A 21,305-nucleotide genomic window follows, 5' to 3' on the forward strand; every position below is an offset into this window, starting at 1 on the left:
TTTTCATGATCCAGTCAATCCCTGAAGGCCACAATCAATCTTCGTTTTTTTTTTTTTTCAGTTGAATGTCCTGTTTGACTGAAATTGTCATATCAGGAAAATAAAATGTTGGAGAATGCCACTTCACATCCTGGATTTTCCTTTGGAAAGTTGTTTTTTAAGACTGAGACTGATTGGCACATAAGGGCTCTGTCCATTGCAAGCACCTAAAATGTACTTTTTTTATTTGCTATTTTCAGATCCGCAGAGAGGCAAGTAAAATAAATGAGTGTTGTCTATCTGCTGGCATCATAAATCCTAGATGCTGTAAAAAAAAATAAACACGACTCCTTCAACAAAACAAGCATCACTGCGATTCTCAACAGAATCGTCCAGAAGTTAGTTGTGCATAATCTGACTGCAGCTGCATGCTGTTTATCTGTCACGCTTAGGGACTGAATGCATGATACATTATTCAAATGATTAACCACTTAATTGAATTAATAGCTGCTGTCTATTCAGTAACAATCTGAGAATTTCACACTCATATCAGTCTTACCATTTCAATCTCTAGAGATCATTTACTATTTATGATCTCTATTCCAATCCAATGAGGATCCAGGTGAAATCTAAATGACCAGCAGGGAAATACCTTCTTCTTTTAATAAAGGACTCTGTATGTTATGTGACGCTACTTATATGCATATTATTTTCTCATTTATTTCTGTGCTGCTTGATTTAATAAACCAATAAGCCTCTGCTTCCCGTTATGGATAACAACATGATTTAAACATGCATCCTCGAGTGCCTTATTGCTTCGATCAAATGACAAATGCTATATGTATCTTCTGGCATGCAATATAGTTTATTAACTTAACTGTAGATTTGTTGATGCATTTATTGATCAGAACAGGTATGGAGAAATTGAGCATTACATCACTTGCTCACCAAAGGATCCTCTGCAGTGCATGGGTGCCGTCAGAATGAGAGTACAAACAGTTGATAAATACATCATAATAACCCACAAGTAATCCACATGAATCAAATCTATCAAAGTGAAAAGCTGCATGTTTGTAAGAAACAAATCCATCAAGAATTTAAAAAATATATATTTAAAGTCTTACAACACTGGTTTGCATGGACAACTTTCACAAATGACATACATTTTGTTTAAATAGTCTACTAAAATGCATAAATGAAAATCACTCACTCATTCATGCATGCATGTTTGAGCAATAGTAGTGACATTTGCATTAGCCAAACCCACCGATGAATCCTTGACAGCTTGAAATCCCCCTGAGCTATGAAAGAGCAACCTTTATGCAATAGACTTTTACTGCAGAATCATGAGTCACTACCTTAGAAGGGCGGCAGGGCTGACCATGCGTTCTGCTGTTGTGGATTCACAGTGTCATGCTCTATTGAGTGAGATGTGTAAAAGATTCACTCAGGCCTGAGAGCTTCAGCTAATCTCTCTCATGGTTCACACACACGTCCCATTGACCACTGCAACTCCATTCATTTCAGGTCTATAAATGGGCCCCTATACTAATCATTTGCAGAATTTTATTTTTGTTTTTCTTTAGAATTAAAGTTGTCTTGTTATATCTGTTTTGATTGCTTACCACCCGTATACACAGCTGGTCACAATGCCGCTCATTGTGTGTCAAGTTGCTTGCTTAGTTTTACATAAACAGTCTGAAGAAAGAGTACTGTTATCAATGTGACTATGTCTTCACAGCATATTAAAGTCGTTTTTTTGAAAAGTGCAAAATATTCTTGTTTTCCAAGATATGACCCTTTTTAAACACTTCTTCTTTCAAGGGTTAGAGCAGATGATGCGATTTGAAAAGTACTCATGAATTTTACATTATTATGGAGTTTTATTCATTGCACTGATCCATTAGGCCCCAAAGAATCTTACAGCAATATTACAGTATATTCAAATGATTGGTGATTGTTTAAGCTATCATTACAAGCATGGCACAGTTGCACAGTAATATTGACAGGGGGAATGTTTGTTGCTTTATCAGAATAGTCTGCAATCGCTCAACTCTGTTACACTGGCTTATTTTCTGCAATTAAAATGTTAATGCCAGCTTTGCAGAATCGCTGTAGGGTGGAGCTGTATCTCTTATTCCAGCTGACAGTTACTCTGAGTCTGTTGGGCTTTTTTTTTTTTTTTTTTTGCCTCACATGTCTAAAAATATAACGCAACTGTGAGGGCTTAGCCTTAGACAGAGTTACTGCTCCAAACACAGAACCAACAACCTTCTTACGGCACTTGTTGCAGTCCTCTCTCTGATGGGGTTGCCTGGGATTACAGCTGTGCATCCTGGGATATATGACGTTATGTATAGAGAGCGACGCTTTTGGAGCCAATCCTGAGCTAATGGAAAAAGACTCAAGTGTGCTTTCTCTCTGACATGGAGGTCTTAAGGTTGTTTGTTGGAAATGTGTATGAAAAAGTATTGCAGGCTTAAATTATACCATTTTAGAAATGGGTGCTAGAGATTTAATGGGTCTTAAATGGCCGGAAAGAGCCATTAGACGATATTTGTAGAGAATGATGGAGGAAATGGGTGCAGAACAAACTTGTGTGTAGCTCATCCTGCTGCGTTTGTGCTGTAGACATGAATGATTCCTCAAATCATTAGGGCTGTAAATAGAACGTTTTGGCATGATACGGTCTGACATTTATTCCTAGCGAAACATTATTTGCTCATACCTCGAAACATGCTGTGATACGATTGCAATTTGAGTAGATTCAGGGTGCTGTGATTGATATACTGATATTCTGGGCCTATTTTATACAATCAACCACTTTTTATTAACTCACAAATGCAACCAAAATATAATCTGAGCATTTAATTGAAAAAGTAAAAATCCTGTATCCCGGTTGGGACTTCAACAACAAGTTTTTTTAAATATCAATGAAATTTTGGATGGAATATTGCAGTGTTTACTAATGATTTATCCGTACACAAATTAACCAAATTAAATACTACGCTACATTTTTTTTCTTGTTCAAGAAGACATTTCACGTGGATATACATTACAATAGGGAAAAAGAGATGATCACAACATCCTTTTCATGTCGACTTTAATATGGAAAAATAAAGTCATCAAAATATATAAATAAATCAAGTTGCACAGGAGATCATCAGTCGCCAGATGACAGCACATCTTTGGCTTGTAAAATAAGATGTGGCTTCTAAAATGCATTAGAATGTACACAACAAAATTTGGTTATACTGGAAACAGTTGCACTGTTTCAAATTCTTGATTTTTATTCTCATATGGGGCTTTTAGGCTCTCTCTCTATATATAGATATATTAATATAGATATAAATTGATGCATCATATCGTTACTTGTCAAAGTGATGTTTCGTTCCATATCAGAGTATTGTTACACCCCACAAATCGTTATGTGTTTTGTTGATCATCTTAGCAACCATGTTGCAACCATTCACAACAACCTAGTATAAAATCAAAATTTTCCTTGCTATGCGAATATTCCCTGCAATAATTACACTGGTCTAAATCAATAGAAACACAAGCCGGTTTGTTATGACAGTCAGTGAATATCTCTCTTTTCTCTTCTTAGACTGCCTTAGATTATGAATAAGGTCACATTTCCTTGATATAAGAATTAAATGTCAATAGTTTATAGTGATCATTTCCTCTGACGCAGACTCTAATCGCAAAGCCATTATTGTTTCGTTTCCCATTTCATGTTTAAATCGGTACTGGCAAATCCATTTATCACTTGGACTGCTTGGAGGTAAAAAATGTTTTTGGGCCAGAAAGTTTTAGTCTCTGTCAAGCAGGAGGGCTGAATGATAAAATATCCTAATGGTCACACAGCACCTAATGGGAGGCGGCAATGCAACACATTTGCATAATTGGATTTCACGTTCAAGTCATGATGAGCGCATTTTTAAGCGTGAGTATGCAACATCAGAATGCGATTATCAAAATCATCGTGATGCACTGATTACCATTCTTCATTTTTGGGGGAAATTCATTCACCTTGTTATTCTGATTGATTCTTTAAGATAAACTACACATACGACATCAAAGCTTCCTCTGAAAGACTGATGGGGTGCTTAATTGCAATTCAAGCGGGAATCCATAGGTCGCAGGAGCTGCAGAAGCAACACGGAGAGTGATCATTGCAACTGATGAGAGGGAAAACTTGAGGTTATTTGTCTTTTGTCAGAAAATACTCTGCCACCCCTTGTGGTTTTTAAGGTCTTCATCATGGATGTGTTCGAGAATGTGATTCCCAAGGGAAAATACAGACTTGGATCGATGAAACTTGAATAACACGGACCCAAATGACACCTGTATTATATTGTGAATCAATAAAGTCAACATGAGTTATTGCTTTTTCAGTACATATTCCTGGTTTTATTATGCACAATTTATTAGTTATTCCAACGAATATATATGCATATGTGACTAAATCTTCACTCTGGGTGAATAGATGATGTCTAATATTAGCCAATGGCTAATAAATTCTCAGACTTTACTCGCCAGTGTGTAGGTTGGAGGCTAAGAGTAAGTTTAGCTCAGATATATTTTCACTTGCCGAACACACTTAGTGATTCCGAGTTTCACTCTCCGTCAAGCGATCTATGCTTTTTTCAGTTCATCATCTCAATGGATGCACAGCGTACCTGTTTTTGACGTGCCGTAAACTCTAGCATGACTCGCAGCGGCTTTGGTGAGAGCAGAGAGAGCGAGATTTACATTTCTTACACACGAGTCTTACATACATTTGCAAAAAAGAACTGTGTTTCTCAGTTGTCGTGCCTGTACATGCACTGCGAGCGACTGTGATGATCATCACTGCTGCTCCAATACCATCAGTATTGTCTCTACAAATGTAACTATGGAAATTTACAGTAGGAATCCATCTTCAGGGAATCCATCTATTAGATGTGAAGGTATGGCATTCTGAGCAGGCGCTGTCAATGGTGGCATTTCTTCTGCTTCGTTTGTTTGATGCAGTCATTCAGGGCACAGCATTGCTTGAATTCCAAAAGTCCATCTTTGCATCACACCTTGAATATATCCTTGAGTTACCACAATTAAAAAAAAATCAAACATATTTTATGTTTTACACCACCCTGGCATTTTTTCATTTCATGTCTCACAAAAATATCAAAATGCATTTTAATTTAGAAATGTGTAAGTTCATCATTTAAATTCACAATATTATCTTAAAGAATTATACACTACTTTTCAAAAGTTTGGGGTCAGTAAGATTTTTTTTGTTAGTCCCCCCCCCCCCCCTTTTTTTTTCTCAGAAACTCCAATGACAAAATTAATTGAATGACCAAAAAAGCACCAGCCTTTTTTCCAACTAATATTCTGTCTTACTGGAATTTATGGCATATAACACAAGTAAAAGAGTTGCAAATAATATTTCACGTTGACTTTAAAAGTAATAAAAATGCTTTTTTCGAGAAAATTATATGATTCTTCTCTAAAGAGACAATCGAGGCATCTAAGAGAAGGTTTGGACTTAGTAAAAGCCAAAACATAACTCATGCTGTCTGATCTGCCAAATTATTGTTGTAAATGGCTTCTTAGTTATTACCAGGAACAGCTTTTGGATGGTATACAGCTGTACTGCGCTGATCCGATCTCTCCCGCTGCACACAGGCTCCTGTAACTCCTGGGATACCTCAACTGACAGATGAGTGACAAAACAGCTGATTTATTTCCTGAACCCTATAATACTTCACACATTGGATGGATGTTTCCTGATTTTTTTCACTTTCTGAAATACTGTCAGGCCATCCAGGAAGGGATAAATAACATTGAGGGATAAGGCTGTGTTTGTGAAGGACAAATGGCGTAAATTGTGTATACACACACATACACAATTAGATGTGATATTTGCACAAAACAACATTTGCCTCACATTCCTATTGAGTGAGTCAAGGCCGTTTGGAGTAAAGAGAACAGTCTTGGTCTCTTTGGGTGACTTGACTGGATCTTTTCATATATACAGCCAGTGACTGTGAACTATTTCAGCTACTGTGAAATGACATGAATATTTTAGCTCATCCTCCAGTGATGGAGATGGCCATGTTCACCCACTGCAAGCAAATTCAGGAGCCTTAACATCTGCAGAGAGCAACAGAACACCTATGATTAATTTACCATCTGGGCCAGTTAGGATCATTATCATTTCAAGCAGGAAAAAGCATTTTTGTTGCATCCCATCATACACTGAATATGAACTAATATTTATAATAATAATAAGAAGAAGAAGAAGAATAATTTAGCCATTTTAAAAGTGTATTTGTACACTACCATTCAAAAGTTAAGTTAGTAAGAATTTTTCATATTGTTCAAAGAAGACTCTTATTTGATTAAACAGCAAAAGAACAGTAAAGAAAAACAGTAAAGTTTTGAAATATTATTACAATTTAAAATAGCTATTTTCTATTTGAAAATATTGTAAAACATATTTTATTCCTGTGATCAAAGCTGTATTTCCAGCATCATTCCTCCAGTCTTCAGTGTCACATGATCTTCAGAAATAATTCTAATATGCAGATTTGCTGCTCAAGAAACATTTCTGATTATTAATGTTGAAAACAGTTGTGCAGATTAATTTTCCAGGATTCTTTGAATATAAAATTCAAAATAACTTTATTTGAAACCGTTATTTTATCATTTAGAATTTAAAAGTTTTTAATGTCACTTTTTATCAGTTTAATGTATCCTTCCTGCATATATCCTACAGACAGAATATATCCTAAATATATACAAATTTACTGACTCCGAATTTTCAAATCGTAGTGTATATGTATTGGGGTGGCACGGTTCGCTGAAAAAAACCCGAACCGTTCGGTTCACCTCACACGGTTCAGCACGCGCTGGGACCGCGGTTAAACTTAAATCTGACAAAGCATCTGTAATGGTTTGGTATAAATAACACGTAAAACAAACAGGGTTCAGCTAATATATGTTTCTGTTGATGCATGTGCATTCTGGATTCCCATACATTACAATAACAGCGATGAGAAATAAATAAATAAATAAATAAAAAAAAAACCTGGCCAAATCACTCACTCTTGATCAATGTGAATGCTGCATGCTGGAATATGAGCAGTTATTCATTCCGTCATTATCCAGGTGCTGATAGCGAGCGCGTGCACAGATGAGATCTGAAGAGCACACGTTGGTATGTTTAAACTAGACTCATTTAAGCCTTGTCAGTTTAAAAATTTAAAAGAAAGAGGACGCGAGCTCGCGCGCAGTGAGGCCGGTGACACACTGGATGCGTGGCGCAAGCGTCTCAGCCGCGTGGCGTGTCGGTTTTTAATTCGGCTCCCATGTTAACAGGTTAGAGCTTACAGACCGCCTGCGTGAGACGCGCGTCTCAGGCGCGGCTCGAGCCGCGCGGCAAACGCTTGCTTGCTAGAAATAGAACCGACGCCTATTTTTACCGCGACACGCGCGCGTGTTGGAAGCTTTTCCAGGCTAAATATAATAGGAAAATGTGTTTAAATGTCATTTTGTACACAAATACATATGAATTCCTGATATTTTGATATTTGAAAGTCTATAGGTTGACATAAATTCAGATATAAATGTAATAAAAAAATAATAATAATAATAATTATCGATTTTCAAATATTGCACCTGTCAAACATAATCTATTTCGCCGTCAATACTTTTGACGGTGTCCTTTATCAGTAGGCGTAGGTGTAGGTGTGTAAAAAAAAGTATATATTGTTGTAATGAAGACATGAGCCTGGTCTGCAGGGTCGGCGCCACGAGGGGGCCCCAGGGGGCCTGGCCCGGCCACCTAGGTTACTGTGCCCCCTCACCTCTAGTCAGCACACCACCCTCAGGCCGGCGACACACTGGATGCGTGGCGCAAGCATCCCAGAAGCGTGGCGTGTCGGTTTTTAATTCGGCTCCCATGTTAACAGGTTAGAGCTTACAGACCGCCTGCATGAGACACGGAAAACGCGTGCATGCTAGAAATAGAACCGACGCCTATTTTTACCGGGACACGCGCGCGTGTTGGAATTGTTTCCAGGCAAAATCTAATATGAAAATGTGTTTATATGTCATTTTGTACACAAATACATATGAATTCATGATATTTTGATATTTGAAAGTCTATAGGTTGACAAATTCAGATATAAATGTAATTAAAAAAATAAATGAATAATTATCGATTTTCAAATATTGCACCTGTCTAACAATCTATTTCGCCGTCAATACTTTTGACGGTGTCCTTTATCAGAAGGCGTAGGTGTAGGTGTGTAAAAAAAGTTGATATTGTTGTCATGAAGACAAGAGCCTGGTCTGTCAACGGTCTCCCTCTACAGCAGCAGCGCGCCAGCGCTACGCCACTGGTTGCCACCCTAGGTTCTTTTCTTGCTCAATCCTGCCAATATCACTCTTCAAGGAGAGGATACAGACCTTTTAAATGAGATGAAACTTGTATCTTCACCTGCCGAATGTGTGCGCAATCTCCGCAGCGAAGATTAATTCTGCATTCTCTGTGACACAGTTACAGACATCACTAAAAATACACCTGTTTCAGCAAAACGGAGGCGACAGGTAAACAAGAACCTGACTGAATATGTAGTTGAAGAAACAACTGGAGCCAACATCATTGATAAAGTTGAGCTACGCAGGCTGTACTTCAGTGCTTTGGATCAGTGGCGTAGCCACATAAAAATAGATACAGAATTATTTTTTATAGTCTCAATAAAAATGTTTAATTAACTTGGATATTGTTGTTTACTTAGAAAATATAAATATTTCTAAAATCAACCCTTTTACGCTTAAGTTCAAATATTTTAAATGACCCCTTGTTTCCATGGCGACGCGTCATGATTGTCACGTGACACAGCAGCCAAAAGAACTAACAGATGTATCGCTATTCGTTTTATTTAGTTTTTCTTTTTTATTAAAATATATATGCAAACTTGCTTACCATGTCAACTATCTGATATTCCGATTTTTCTTGATCTATAATCTATATATTTTGCTGCTTCCATAGACATGTGTGTATTTTACAAACTACCAATGTATTATTTTACTAGTGATTATGCATATTTAAATATATGAAACCAAAATAAACATTATGTGGTTGAAAACACTGCATATAAATTGTGATATATGACAAGCTCTGAGCGCGTCCGTCTCTGGCTCAGTGCCAGCCAACGCGCGAAAGCTGTTTGAATCTGGCAGTTCTGTGACGCCACTGAACATTCTAAATCATAATCTGAGGGGCACAGAAATACGAATACAGTAGGCCTATATGGTACAATAATGCTAAAAATGTTAAAATGTAATTTACTTTTTTAAGTTATGTTTGTTAAAATATATCTGCTGTGGAGGTATGCCCCCCAGTGACACAACGAGGCCCCCTCGTTTCGTATGTCCTGGCGCCGACCCTGCTGGTCTGTCAACGGTCTCCCTCTACAGCAGCAGCGCGCCAGCGCCGCGTCAGGCACGCTTCTGGTGTGTAAAGACAAATAATCCGCCACGCTTCTGGGACGCTTCTGGGACGCTTCAGACACGCGGCGCTCACGCCACGCATCCAGTGTGTCACCGGCCTGAGAAGATGTGTAGATGCGCTCATCCCAACTTCCAAAGCACACATAGCCGCGCCTCAGAACCTGCTCAGAACACGTGCAAATATTAAGATCTCTCTGCTCTTTCTCTGTTTAAATTGACAAATTGAGACAAAACATATGTGAAAATGCCTGTCTTGGTAAGTATCCTAGAGCAGACATAGCCGGCTGAACGTATGCCTACTGTATCAGTGCATTCTCTTAAAGTGACAGTCTTTATATTAATCGAACAGCAACAACAAAGAAATATCTCACTGCTCTTGATTTAAAAGCTTTTGTAACTTTAATAAAGTATCATCTTTAATTTATGCAGTCCAACATGCAATGCTGTTTTACATTTGAATACTTTTTAATTTCTGTACCTAAAAACTAAAAAAAAAAAAAAGATTACAAACAAAAAAAGAAAATCACTGTTTATTGTTTGTATCTTAACTTTATTGTATTTATTTGTGCTGTTCCCTGTAGTTGGATAGAATATTCTTATTCTTTTTTTTTTATAGAAAGTATAGTTTTTCCATAAACATAGCACATACCGAACCATACCGAAAACTGTGACCCTAAAACCGTGAAACAAACCGAACCGTGCCAACCCTAATATGTATGTATAATATAAACCCACTGTTACATTTTTAAAGTAATATGCTATAAGAAATCACTTATCCCTTTAAGCATGATGATTAGCTAATCTTTAATATTATTATTAAAATTAATATCATAATTAAAATTGAATTTCCAAATTTTATTCCACCATGTAAAATAGTTGACTGGCTTGTGTTATTCTATATTAATATAGAATTTGTTTAAAAGTATTTTCCAGCTCTGAACACTGCCAACTCAGATCTGTTTTTATAAACGTCTATCGATCAGTTCTGGTTGTTTTTAGGCCTTTCAGTCAATCTAGCTTTCAGTAGCTCTCAAGCATGACTCATGCTCCATTGTCCAGAGGAAGATGTTCAAACCGTTCAAGCCCACACCCAACCGATAACCTCTGCCTCCCTTTTTTCCCCAGAATGCAACTGGCAAATAGTTTAAATTAGCCTCACATTCGCCTTTCTCTGTTTTCTCACCGAACAAAGTGCCGCGTTCTGCCATGAGCTGCAGGTGAAGGGTTCACTCCTTTTGTTCCGCTGCGCACCGGACCATTCAAACCATCGCTGTGATCTGCATCTCCACAGCCGATTTGAAAGACTATTTTAAACCCCCCTGTCTCCCACCCGCCCCCCTTGATGTGACTCTGACTCTATAATCATGCTGAACATCTTCTTATTGTGTTTCTGCAATTTTCATGATATTGTGGCGTCTGTCTCCAGACAGCCAACCAACCACGCTTCTTTCGCTAATTCTGTCCCCTTGTTTAGTCACATGGATGCATTTTATGTGCCTTCGGTGTGAGATGTTGCTGAGACTATAAATGAAGCCCTTGATGCTTTGTGCTGGGGGCCGCAGCTTTCAACATGCCCACAGGCTTCAGTAGATGAGTCAAACTACTCATAAAATAATGAATTGTGCATTAGGGGCTTATTGCAAAAAGGGAAAATAGAGGTGAGTTTTAATTTGATAGCTGTTTTGATACTTTTTGTGTACATGCATTCATGATGAATGCTTTAAGTTATTGGCCCAGTTTATAGAGAGAGCGAGAGCTTGAAATAAGTTTTACTTGCACTTTTTTTTTGTAACACATGGGCAAATGAAGCCATGCAAAATGCAAATTAATGAAGCTGTCTTCTTTTCCACGGAAACCTCTCTCTTTATAAGTTTTGTGTTTACACTGACGAACTACTTGTGCTAATAAAGTAGCAGCCTTGGAAAAGGAAAACACGTCGACACATAAAGGCTTTGTTACCTTTCCTCTGACAGCGTTCTTTCCATCTCTTTGCAACACAGTTCAGCAGTCCCTATGGGACACGCAGAGTGAACGGATGCTGCACACATACCAGTTCCCTGCATTGGAAAATAGCTCTAGTAATGTAAACACAGCCTATTAGGGGAATCTCCAGAGATGTTTGTGGGCATCATAGAGTTTACCAGGGGAATTAAGTGTAGTGTACTGTATAGATTGTATGTGAATATTATGTTTTTGTTTTGTTTTTTACTTTTCTCCTCCTTACTGTCAGTCGCTGTCTTCTTGGCCTCCTTTGTTACTATATTGCTTCTAAAGAGAGCCCATTCTTTGATTTTATTTTGGAGAACTGTGATGGTTAATTGTTCCATAAATAATGATGCATGACAGAACATTTGAAATCTTAATAATTAATGACTGTAAGCCCAGAAAACACAAGCTTTATGGGCAATATCTTTTTTTGACAAGCTCATTTTGGGACACCACGAAAGACTGTTTAGAAAGCTAAACTAAGTGCCTCTCTCATGGCAAAAATATTAAATGTGGCTTAAAAATGAGACGGGAAGTGCGGTACCAAAATATGATAGAATAACTAAATACAAATTTTATTTGTTGCACACTTCAGCATGTTTTTTTTTCACATACAAAAAAGGATTGGGCAGATTACCTTTAGACTGATTCATAGCCCCAAGAGTCCCAAGAGGTTTGACATACTCTTTAAAGAAATTAATTTACTTAATTTGGAAATTCATCTCAGGGTGCCTCTATATAACCACTCATTTTCTACAAATCTATTTATAGGATGAATCTAATGAAGTCTGTCAAGAACAAATCCAGGTCATATTTTAACCCAAAATCTGATTTTAGGCCAATATTTATTATAATTTCTACATCATTGTACTGCTTTTTGTTTAGTTAAATATTTAGTTCATTTTATAGTAAAAAAATAAACAATACAATATTAGAGTAATGAGAATCACAAATGAGAATAATAGATTCAGACACCATCTGGTAATTTGGGGGAAAATGTGCTATTGGTCTTATTATTTGTTTAGATTTTTTCTCCTTTTGATTTTGATCACATTAAAGATGAAATGTGAAGATTTGATAAAACCTCTTCATAGAGCTCATTTTGAGAGATTCTTAAACATTTCAGTGAGTAGAAACTAAAATATCTCAGAAAAAAAAAACATGAAGCAGACTGATGCATTGCATTTATCTTTCCTCATTTTATTTACCCTGCTTGATTTGGTACTCTGACAACTGGTTGATCTGGGGAGTGTTTGTGTGTAGTTTCCTGCCCCTCTGCATTCATATGAATACTACTCAAACTATCAACACAGCCTGCCCAGTTAGTGCATTATCTTTTCCGCACAGGTCTGTGAAAGGCCGAACACTATAAAAAACTTTTTTTTTTTGTTGTGCCAGGTGTGTGATAGGTCCCCAGAGTACCTAGAAGCAGATGAAGGAGTCGCTCCAGGCATGGAGCTCTTCCAAGTGCGCAGACGTTCAAGTCGGACCCTGCAACTTCCCCCATTGGTCTTCCGGCAAGCTGAGCAACATGACTGGAACAGCAAAGAGACTGAGCTGATCGCCCGTCCCACCACCCTGGCACTGCACAACCCCCCACTCATCGCCATCACATCTGCTGACACCTGCAGGTGAGCAAAACAGCCTTTTGTGTGGATGCATAAAATACTGTATGGACATTATCAGTGACCGCAATGATCATATAATGCTGTTTTTAATATGTAAGTGGAATGCGGATGAGTTTGGATGATGCAATTACTACTTGAAATGTGTTAAAATATATATTTTAATACTTCTTTCTCTGTACACTTACTGGCAAAGATGAGTTTTAAGATCAAAGGATGCACATGCCGCCATAGAGGAGGATCAAAAAAGTTTTGTTGCACATACTTGTCATCTCATTAACACAACTAGAGTACTATTAAGGTGCAAAATGGTGTTTCGGGGCTGTAATATCAATGTGCCCACATAATTTTTTCTGTTTAACTTATTCTACTAACCATGAACCTAACACAACAGTCTACCAATACTCAAATGAGAGTTAGTTGTAGTTGCAAAGTTACTTATGCTCAATAGAATTTCTAAAGGGGACTATGAAAATGTATTTTCTTCAACACTACACAAAATGCATGCAAAATAAATTAAGACAAGAATCTCAATTGCTACTAAATTATGACAAATTGTGATTTACTTTAGCATAATACTTAAATTGATTTCCCCAAACTGGAAAGTTGGCGCTCAAAGAAAATCCCAAATTTCTAAAAAATACCAAACTCTTTCTCCTGCAACAAGTAAATTCTGATTGCAGTGTTTTTATTCTAACTGTATTGCTTTTTTAGAATCAGGAATTATATTGGCTGTCTGTCATAATCTAAAAATAATTGGTTGTAAATCGTATCATCTCTAATGTACCACATTTAATTTTTTCATCCCACAAGGTCACTTGTGAAGAAAACATTGTGGGAGTCTTTGTAAAAACACTCAGATATTTCTCAGCAGTGGCATTTCGTCATTGCCAGTGATAGAAATGTAAGAATGAAGTGGGCATGGCGATAAAATCGACTGCTTAGGCTTGGGCAAAGATTGGCTTCACTACTAGCTCCTCAAATCCTGTTTAGACTGAGAAGTTCTTTGGTGGGAGGCCTAGATTAGAATGCACTTTGACATTTTGTCCAGTGTTACCCTATCGCTGTGTTTCCATCACTTATCATCCATGCAGCCTGCTCCTTCTTTGATGGACTCTTTAAAGAGGCACAGCTGAAGGGTGTCTCTCCAGGGCTGCAAGCAGATGGATGAAAGAGAATTTGTGGCTTAAGATCAGTTTCTTATAAGGTATCCACAGCAATATACAATGGCATTTTCTCTGTGAATTTTCTTGTGTCTAACATTTTGTTGTCCTCACAGTTAGGCGATACTATTTCACACTTGATTTTCACATTTATTGAAGACAACATGAGTGTTGTTTGCCTGCGCAGAACTTTGTGGGTGGTTGCTTAGAGGCAAAAATGCCTACTCCCAATACTCAGGGTAAGGTTGCATTGGTGTTTTTATAGTCTTACTCTAACTGGGATGTAAAGTTTACACTATGGGCCTTAGTAGCTACTTGTTAGTTTGTAACTTAATTTGGTTGCACCATTTCACATATGTCATGGCATAGTTAAGTACTGTAGGTTGTACAGGTATGCTCTTCATAATTTTTGCTTGTATTTTAAACAATAAGAAGCCTTCAAATTTGTAAGCAATATTCAGAAGCTCTATTATTATCAGAGATACATAAAAAAAAAAAAAAAACGTCAAAAACCGCCCTGCATTTGGACTTTGAAATGTGCAGCGCTCATATTTATTCAATTAAATCATAGCCTTTTGAAGTTTAAATATTCTTGTCTTTCCCTCCCCAAATGTAAGACCTCTTCAAATTATAATTAAGACTTTTTAAGTGCCCGAGGTAACCCCATATTTAAGAGAGACTGGTGTACATTTTGGTAGCCTGACTGGAAGAAACAATAGCCCCAGGACGTCAGACTGTGATGCTTAGGCATTTTTAGATGTCGGAGACTGTGAAGTCTCACATACAGTACTACTGTACAGATTTTATCAAGCCAATGTTGCATCAGCATCATGAATATTTCAGCTGTGGTGACTTCATGTTTGTAGAGCATGTTCTTGCATTTTAAAGATTCTACATGTTTTGAGTAGAATTAACAAACAACTGACATTCTACATGAGCTGGCAGCATAAATGCAAGCATGTGTCAAATATGGCCTTATTCAATAACACAGAAATCAGTGGTACCCCGCTATTCACAATCAATTTCTCCCTGTGGCTATTCACTGAAAAGCTGCGTCATCTTGGAGCTACATTTTATTTTTAGGCCAAACTAGTTGTTAACTGATGTAGTGTTTTAGTGTGAAAGGATTCAATCAAAGCTTATTGACTGGGTACAATCTCCTTCCATTAACGTCTAATAGTTTACAAGGTTAGATGAAAAGATGGAAGTGCTGCTTAGAACCAAGGACAGATTTATATAAAAAAAAAAAAAAGAGCTTTTCTTACGTTCCCCCGCAGAGAAAACACGGTTAGACCTCTCTACATTGTTGGGAATGAGAAAGTAATTTCCTGTCAGGTTCTGAATCACAGACATCCAGTTTAAATGTAACATAAAAATCACTATGACTGTTTAAACCGCTTCAACACTGATACTGATAAACTGTGTGCTTTCAAGTCTAAAAAACATCACATTACGTATCCTAAACATCTGCCATTATGGCGGACCTTAAAAGATTTTTGGTGGGGTTCCAGATACAGCTTGGCATATCCAAAGTCAGAAAAGGTTCATACATTCATATGAAAATAGGAATTTGTCTCTTTCTGTAGCCATGCTGTCCTGGAGTGGCAATATCAGCAGCCTGCATCAGCTGTGGACCGGAATACAATTTTTATGTGTCTGGTGAGTCATATTCTGGCCCTTGATATGTAAATACATCTGGGATTCTTTTAGAAGTTTGTGCATGCTTTGACATGTAATAAATAGATCACGCGTCACACTCAATGTAAAGTATATAAAAAAAGATTTTTCTCAGTTTTATTCTATGTGTTATGTGACATAAACCATTGCTATGCATTTGCATGTTCTCCAATGACACACATTATTCATGGTTTTGTTCAGTATAAGGGATGTGCAGAAATTGAATGAGTAAGCTGTCGATCTTAGACAGCCATGTAGATGCTATAGGGTCATGTTCAGCTGCCTCCTGACCTGGTTAGGTGACTAGTCAATCACCCTGACACATTTGTACTGGTCTACCCCACTCCATAAACATGAAATTCCAGAGACGTGTCTTTTGGTGAGTTCAAAGAAAAAGGTCAGTTTATGAATCTTTGACCTGATGCACAACACTATTTACCACAAACCACAAAACATCTGTTTGGATTAGCAGTATCATTGACAATACCCGTACCTTAGTACTAGTGGCATCAAATTTAATGTAGCTTTTTTTATTCCCTTGAAAGGTTACTTGTCTGACTAACATATGCAGATTCATCCCTGCAAAAAAAAAATTCCATTTTCTGTCTTCCCAATCTCACAGAGCACAAACCGCACACAAACGTTAAACCAATAGCCACTTTGATTTGCTCTTTCAGACCTACATCTACTACTCAGTTCAATCATGGAGCGTACCAACTTATGAAAATCAGTCAGCCTAGAGTAAACTTCAATTTGCAAGGAAAATTTAGTTTGAAGCACACACGCACAAAGTTGGCGTAAAACATGGGTTAATAGCGCCATGAAACAGCAGCTTTCTTTTCTGTTTTAATATATTTTTCTATTGAAATAGAAAGTTGAGATGAGACATATTGATTTGTATAGTCTAAAAACCAAATGTCTCAGTCTTCCGTTTGTATTTCCACTGTATGAAGGTGAAGTTGTATGAATTTATAAATGAACCGCTCGTTTTAAAATCTTTATGACATCCACTCTGAACATTACAATGCACATGATAACTTTCATTACCTCTACAATAAATAAATCCACTTCACCATCTAATTATTCTTCAACAGTGATACTAGAGCTACAGCAAAAACGGAAGTTATAAGTCAACATTTTAAAGATGGTTTCGCATTTGTTCCTCTAATTAAAAATAATTATATTTTACCATTTTATTGGACAAAACGTTTATATGCATAAGTTAAGATGAGTCATCAATATTTTTGGTTTGTAATTTTAAATTGGTAGGCTGTATATTTTGTCCACTTAGGCCTATAATACAGACCTGATTAATAGCATTTAAAGTGTTTTGTGAGTCGCTTTTCCCCAGTCAGTTTGACAGTTTAAAATAACGGTCATTCCTGCTGAGCGGGAAAGTGACCGGCAGCATCAGTGTGGAGATGATGCGCGCGCTCCTCCTGAACATTTGCGGAGGCAGCAGCCGCCCTCCTCACAGTCTCTTGCTCAGAAACTCTCAGCACACGTCGAGTGGAGAGAGAGAGAGAGCGAGAGGGGGAGACAAGCGGGATATTCTCACACACATCGATAGATAGCTTACCTGAAAGCACCGGGGGAAAATGGACCGAACCTACGCAGTGGATACGGGTCACCGACCGGGGCTGAAGAAATCGCGGATGTCGTGGCCGTCGTCTTTTCAGGGATTTAGACGGTAGGATCTGTCCTCTTCGTCTTTGAGGGATAAATGGGTGTGTGAAGTGGCTTTTGCGAAGTGCACTTTCTTTGTGTAGATCAGTTCATCTCCGGAGAAAAATTGGTCTGTTTTGGTTAAGAATGAACTTGAAAGTCGGTGGAGTTCATTAAAAGTAATAGTGACTTAAAGCGCGTGTAGTTTCTTTGTTATGCACAAGACTCCTCGTGCATGGCATTGTTTTATGCATATAATTATTTCATTATCAGTATATAATTAGAGTACAGATTAAATCTCTAATAAAAAAAAAAAAACGACTGCTAGTATATATATAAATGCATAAATGTGTATATATATATAACGTTATATATATATATTGTTTTGAGGTATTTATTTGGGGCTGGTTAGTAAAGGTTTGCAATCACTATGGCACATCCGGTTAGAATGCAATGACTCTGATGTTTCTTCTTTAATTTTTATTCTCCACTGTAGTTGGGTATGTGTGGTTCTGAAAGGATACACACAATAATGGTAAATAAAAGGTACACAATAATAAGTATAACAACAATAAAAATTTACAACAATATTATATAGTTACAAAAGGCATTAAATAGGATTAACTATATTCAATGTATAATTACAATAAATCAACATTATGTACAGACTGCTCTGAGCGGGACTCGAACCCGCGGCCGTAACATTATTAGCGCCATTCCGGCGGTCTTATGTAAACAAATGACGGTGCAATTTTAGAACGTTAATCTTGAGGCATTTATAGGTACGCATGCAAATAAGCATATAATCCACATAACGGGTCTGATAAGCATATAAACAGCTGTCATGAACTATCATAATTACATTAATTCACACAAAGGAATGGCAATTGCTGAATCTTTGTACACACGCATACAGTATTGCCATTAATATCTGAAGTCTGTGATTAAATTAAACCGCAACAATACACAAATGTATTAATAACAAAGATAAGAACATTTAAACTTACTTCTAGCTGCACGCACACACTTGAAATAAACTTTTGGAGAACACTCATTAGCTCCGCACTAAACTTTCTGATGCAACACACTTCTATATCCTTTGGCGGAACTACTTTCCGATGACGCTAAAGCTGTACTGATTCGTAGTTTCAACTGTCAATTAAAAAGCCCACCAATAGCATTCACTGTCCATTGTTACAACATATATATATATATATATATATATATATATATATATATATATATATATATATATATATATATATTGTAATCATAATTTAAAGTTCCTGTCTTTCTTTTAGAGTGTCTGGCGACGATTTTATTTAATTATCTAACGCTGGTGGCAAGTGCGTTTATGAAGCTTATGGGTGTTTAAGCAGTTATCATGTGGATGTTTGTTTGAGTTTGACTGGTATGTTTTTTTTATACATTTTGAATATATGATTGAATTATTATTCTATATGACTTATTTTGACATAATATTAAAAGTTATTTGGCTGTCTGAATGGTTTCTAAATTCATTAGACTGCACCAATCAATAGACAAGTTTATATTACAGTGAGCCAGCAGTCATTGACAGTCTCAGAGTTGCATTTTGTTGCACTGTTCTGCTTTGCTGATCATAAATCATAGATGTTGTTCCACCTTGAATTGTGCTCAAGAGGACAAACCTCTCCACTTACAGACATAATTAATGTGCCAAAGTGTCTTTCTCACATAACCTCTAACCACGTCCTCTCATTCCCATACATGGATGAAGAAAAATGCATGGCAAGTGTTTATTGCCTGCTCAGTTGCCATTGGTACAATCATCTTGATTTTTCTGTCACTGATTACACAGTATTTCCGACTCAAGATGTTTTTTTGTTCTTTTTTCTCTGGAGTTTGTTTCATCATATATTGATGGACTCATTAGGGAGTCATGCAGATGTTGATTTTTAATCTTAAATTCAGAGAACACTTGTCCTATGGGTTCTTCGGGGCAGGCTGTCCTCATCTCCCAGTATATTGCTCATAAGGAATAATGACAGAGTGAGTTTCATACCCTGAGTGCAGCCCATAGAGCTCATTGCTGGGCTAATCCAGAGGGATAGATGGATGGATAGGCAATTATTTAGATGGTAGAACAAGACACAACTCCCAAGGAGTTGACAGCCGGGTCTGTCACCTATTGGTTTGGATTTTGTACAGTTTGGTCAAATTTATGACATGTTAAATGGAGGGTAATTAGAGAGTGGAACTCGTTTTTTATTGGCTTGTTCTAGGGTTGATTGTTGTGTTTAGGGAGATTGTCAGATTCATAACCTCGAGTTGTCATCTTCATTAGGGTGCACAACCCTTTGACCATTATACCCAGCCACTTACCTTAACTTCTAGCTATGAAATGAAACCTAATCAGATTTATGAGCATTGTGTGACAACATCACGTGACTCATCAGGGTCAAGGGCACCTCCAGTTACACAGTCTGTACTCTATAGGCCTAGTCATCCGCATGAATGGTTGTCTCATTTGCAGCAAAGATATGGGTGTGTTTCTACCCTAACTCTGAATGATGCACATTTCCGTCTACTGGAATGTCGCTGGTGAGAAATTCCATCAAAGAGTGTTTGAAATTGTTGACATTTTGTAAGAAGCTGGCATCATTCATTACTGTCATTTTATGTTCAGTTGGTGCACTTTCCAAAAGTCATATTTGACAGGTTTTTTTCTTCTTCTGTAGTTCATGATTTTAATTGCCTTGTAAATGTTTTCACTTGCCTCACTTTTGGCACAAAATGCCATCTCAGTCAATTTTTATCTTTGGCAATGCATTTTTATTTATATTGCATTTTTTTTGTGATTTGATGCAAAGGCGATATAATACAAAGTACAGTGTTATATATGTACAGGATTTATGATGCTGATGAGCGTTGAAACGCGTCATCACAGTCTTGAGAAAAGGGTCTATTACAAGATACAATACAAAACACTCTTACACTGGCCTTGGGCTTGCAGAGCATTCTTATTGTTAAGTTCTAGCAGAAGTTCTCAATTTCGCAGCATTTAATTGTCTTAAACTCTATGGTTTTCTTGAGCGAATTTTAAATGCATTACCCTCGTGATGGAAGGTGGCACGCAAGATATTAAGCCCGTAGGCCTGTGTGTCAATTTATTGACCAGAGCACAGGATGACTCTCAAGGGAAATTCTTGTGCTGCAATAACCTGGTCACTGTAACCGAATAACCAGCTTCACGTCCCTACATGGTTTTAACTGAGCTTCTCTTTGGATTTATGCACACTCTTTGAATTGTATAAAGTGAAAGTTAACAAGTGTTACTTCACTGAGCTAAACTGGGTCAGATCCTGAAGATGACGTACAGTTAGTTCTCTGTAGAGTGGGAAACTGATGTACACAAAGCTGTAAACAGGGAAAAGGTAATGGCTGCATCTTGATATGACAGGTAAAAATGGCTTTGCTCTCCATAACACTGTACCTGTACTGAAAAAAAACAACTCTTTATACCTCCCGAGCATTATCTAGACGACTGCTCCTCTGTAATTTTGCAGTATGATGTTGGCTCGCACCACACCGAATAATTTCCTCTAGAGTTTCAGTAATATGTTGAGCTGGAGACGACTGATGGATTTTGACAGCATAATAAATCATTGAAGATCTTCATCCCAGGGCCACACTTATAATTTGAGAGCAGACTCGCTGTGCA

General features: G+C 37.4%; 1 protein-coding gene across 5 annotated transcripts in view; it reads left to right on the plus strand.

The window, feature by feature from the left end:
• The window catches only part of LOC128020821 (cAMP-specific 3',5'-cyclic phosphodiesterase 4D), a 167,703-nt gene that overhangs the window by 25,740 nt on the left and 120,658 nt on the right, over positions 1-21,305 (plus strand). For 3 of the 5 annotated variants that reach the window (XM_052607556.1, XM_052607558.1, XM_052607557.1), the window contains exon 2: positions 12,871-13,103. In XM_052607556.1, coding sequence (XP_052463516.1) covers positions 12,871-13,103 — 233 coding nt within the window. Of the gene's footprint in view, positions 1-12,870; positions 13,104-17,490; positions 17,628-21,305 lie in introns of those variants that run through there. The other 2 variants (XM_052607564.1, XM_052607560.1) reach the window with 2 other exon arrangements.

This window comes from Carassius gibelio, chromosome A10 (assembly GCF_023724105.1).
Source record: "Carassius gibelio isolate Cgi1373 ecotype wild population from Czech Republic chromosome A10, carGib1.2-hapl.c, whole genome shotgun sequence".
Lineage (NCBI taxonomy): Eukaryota > Metazoa > Chordata > Actinopteri > Cypriniformes > Cyprinidae > Carassius > Carassius gibelio.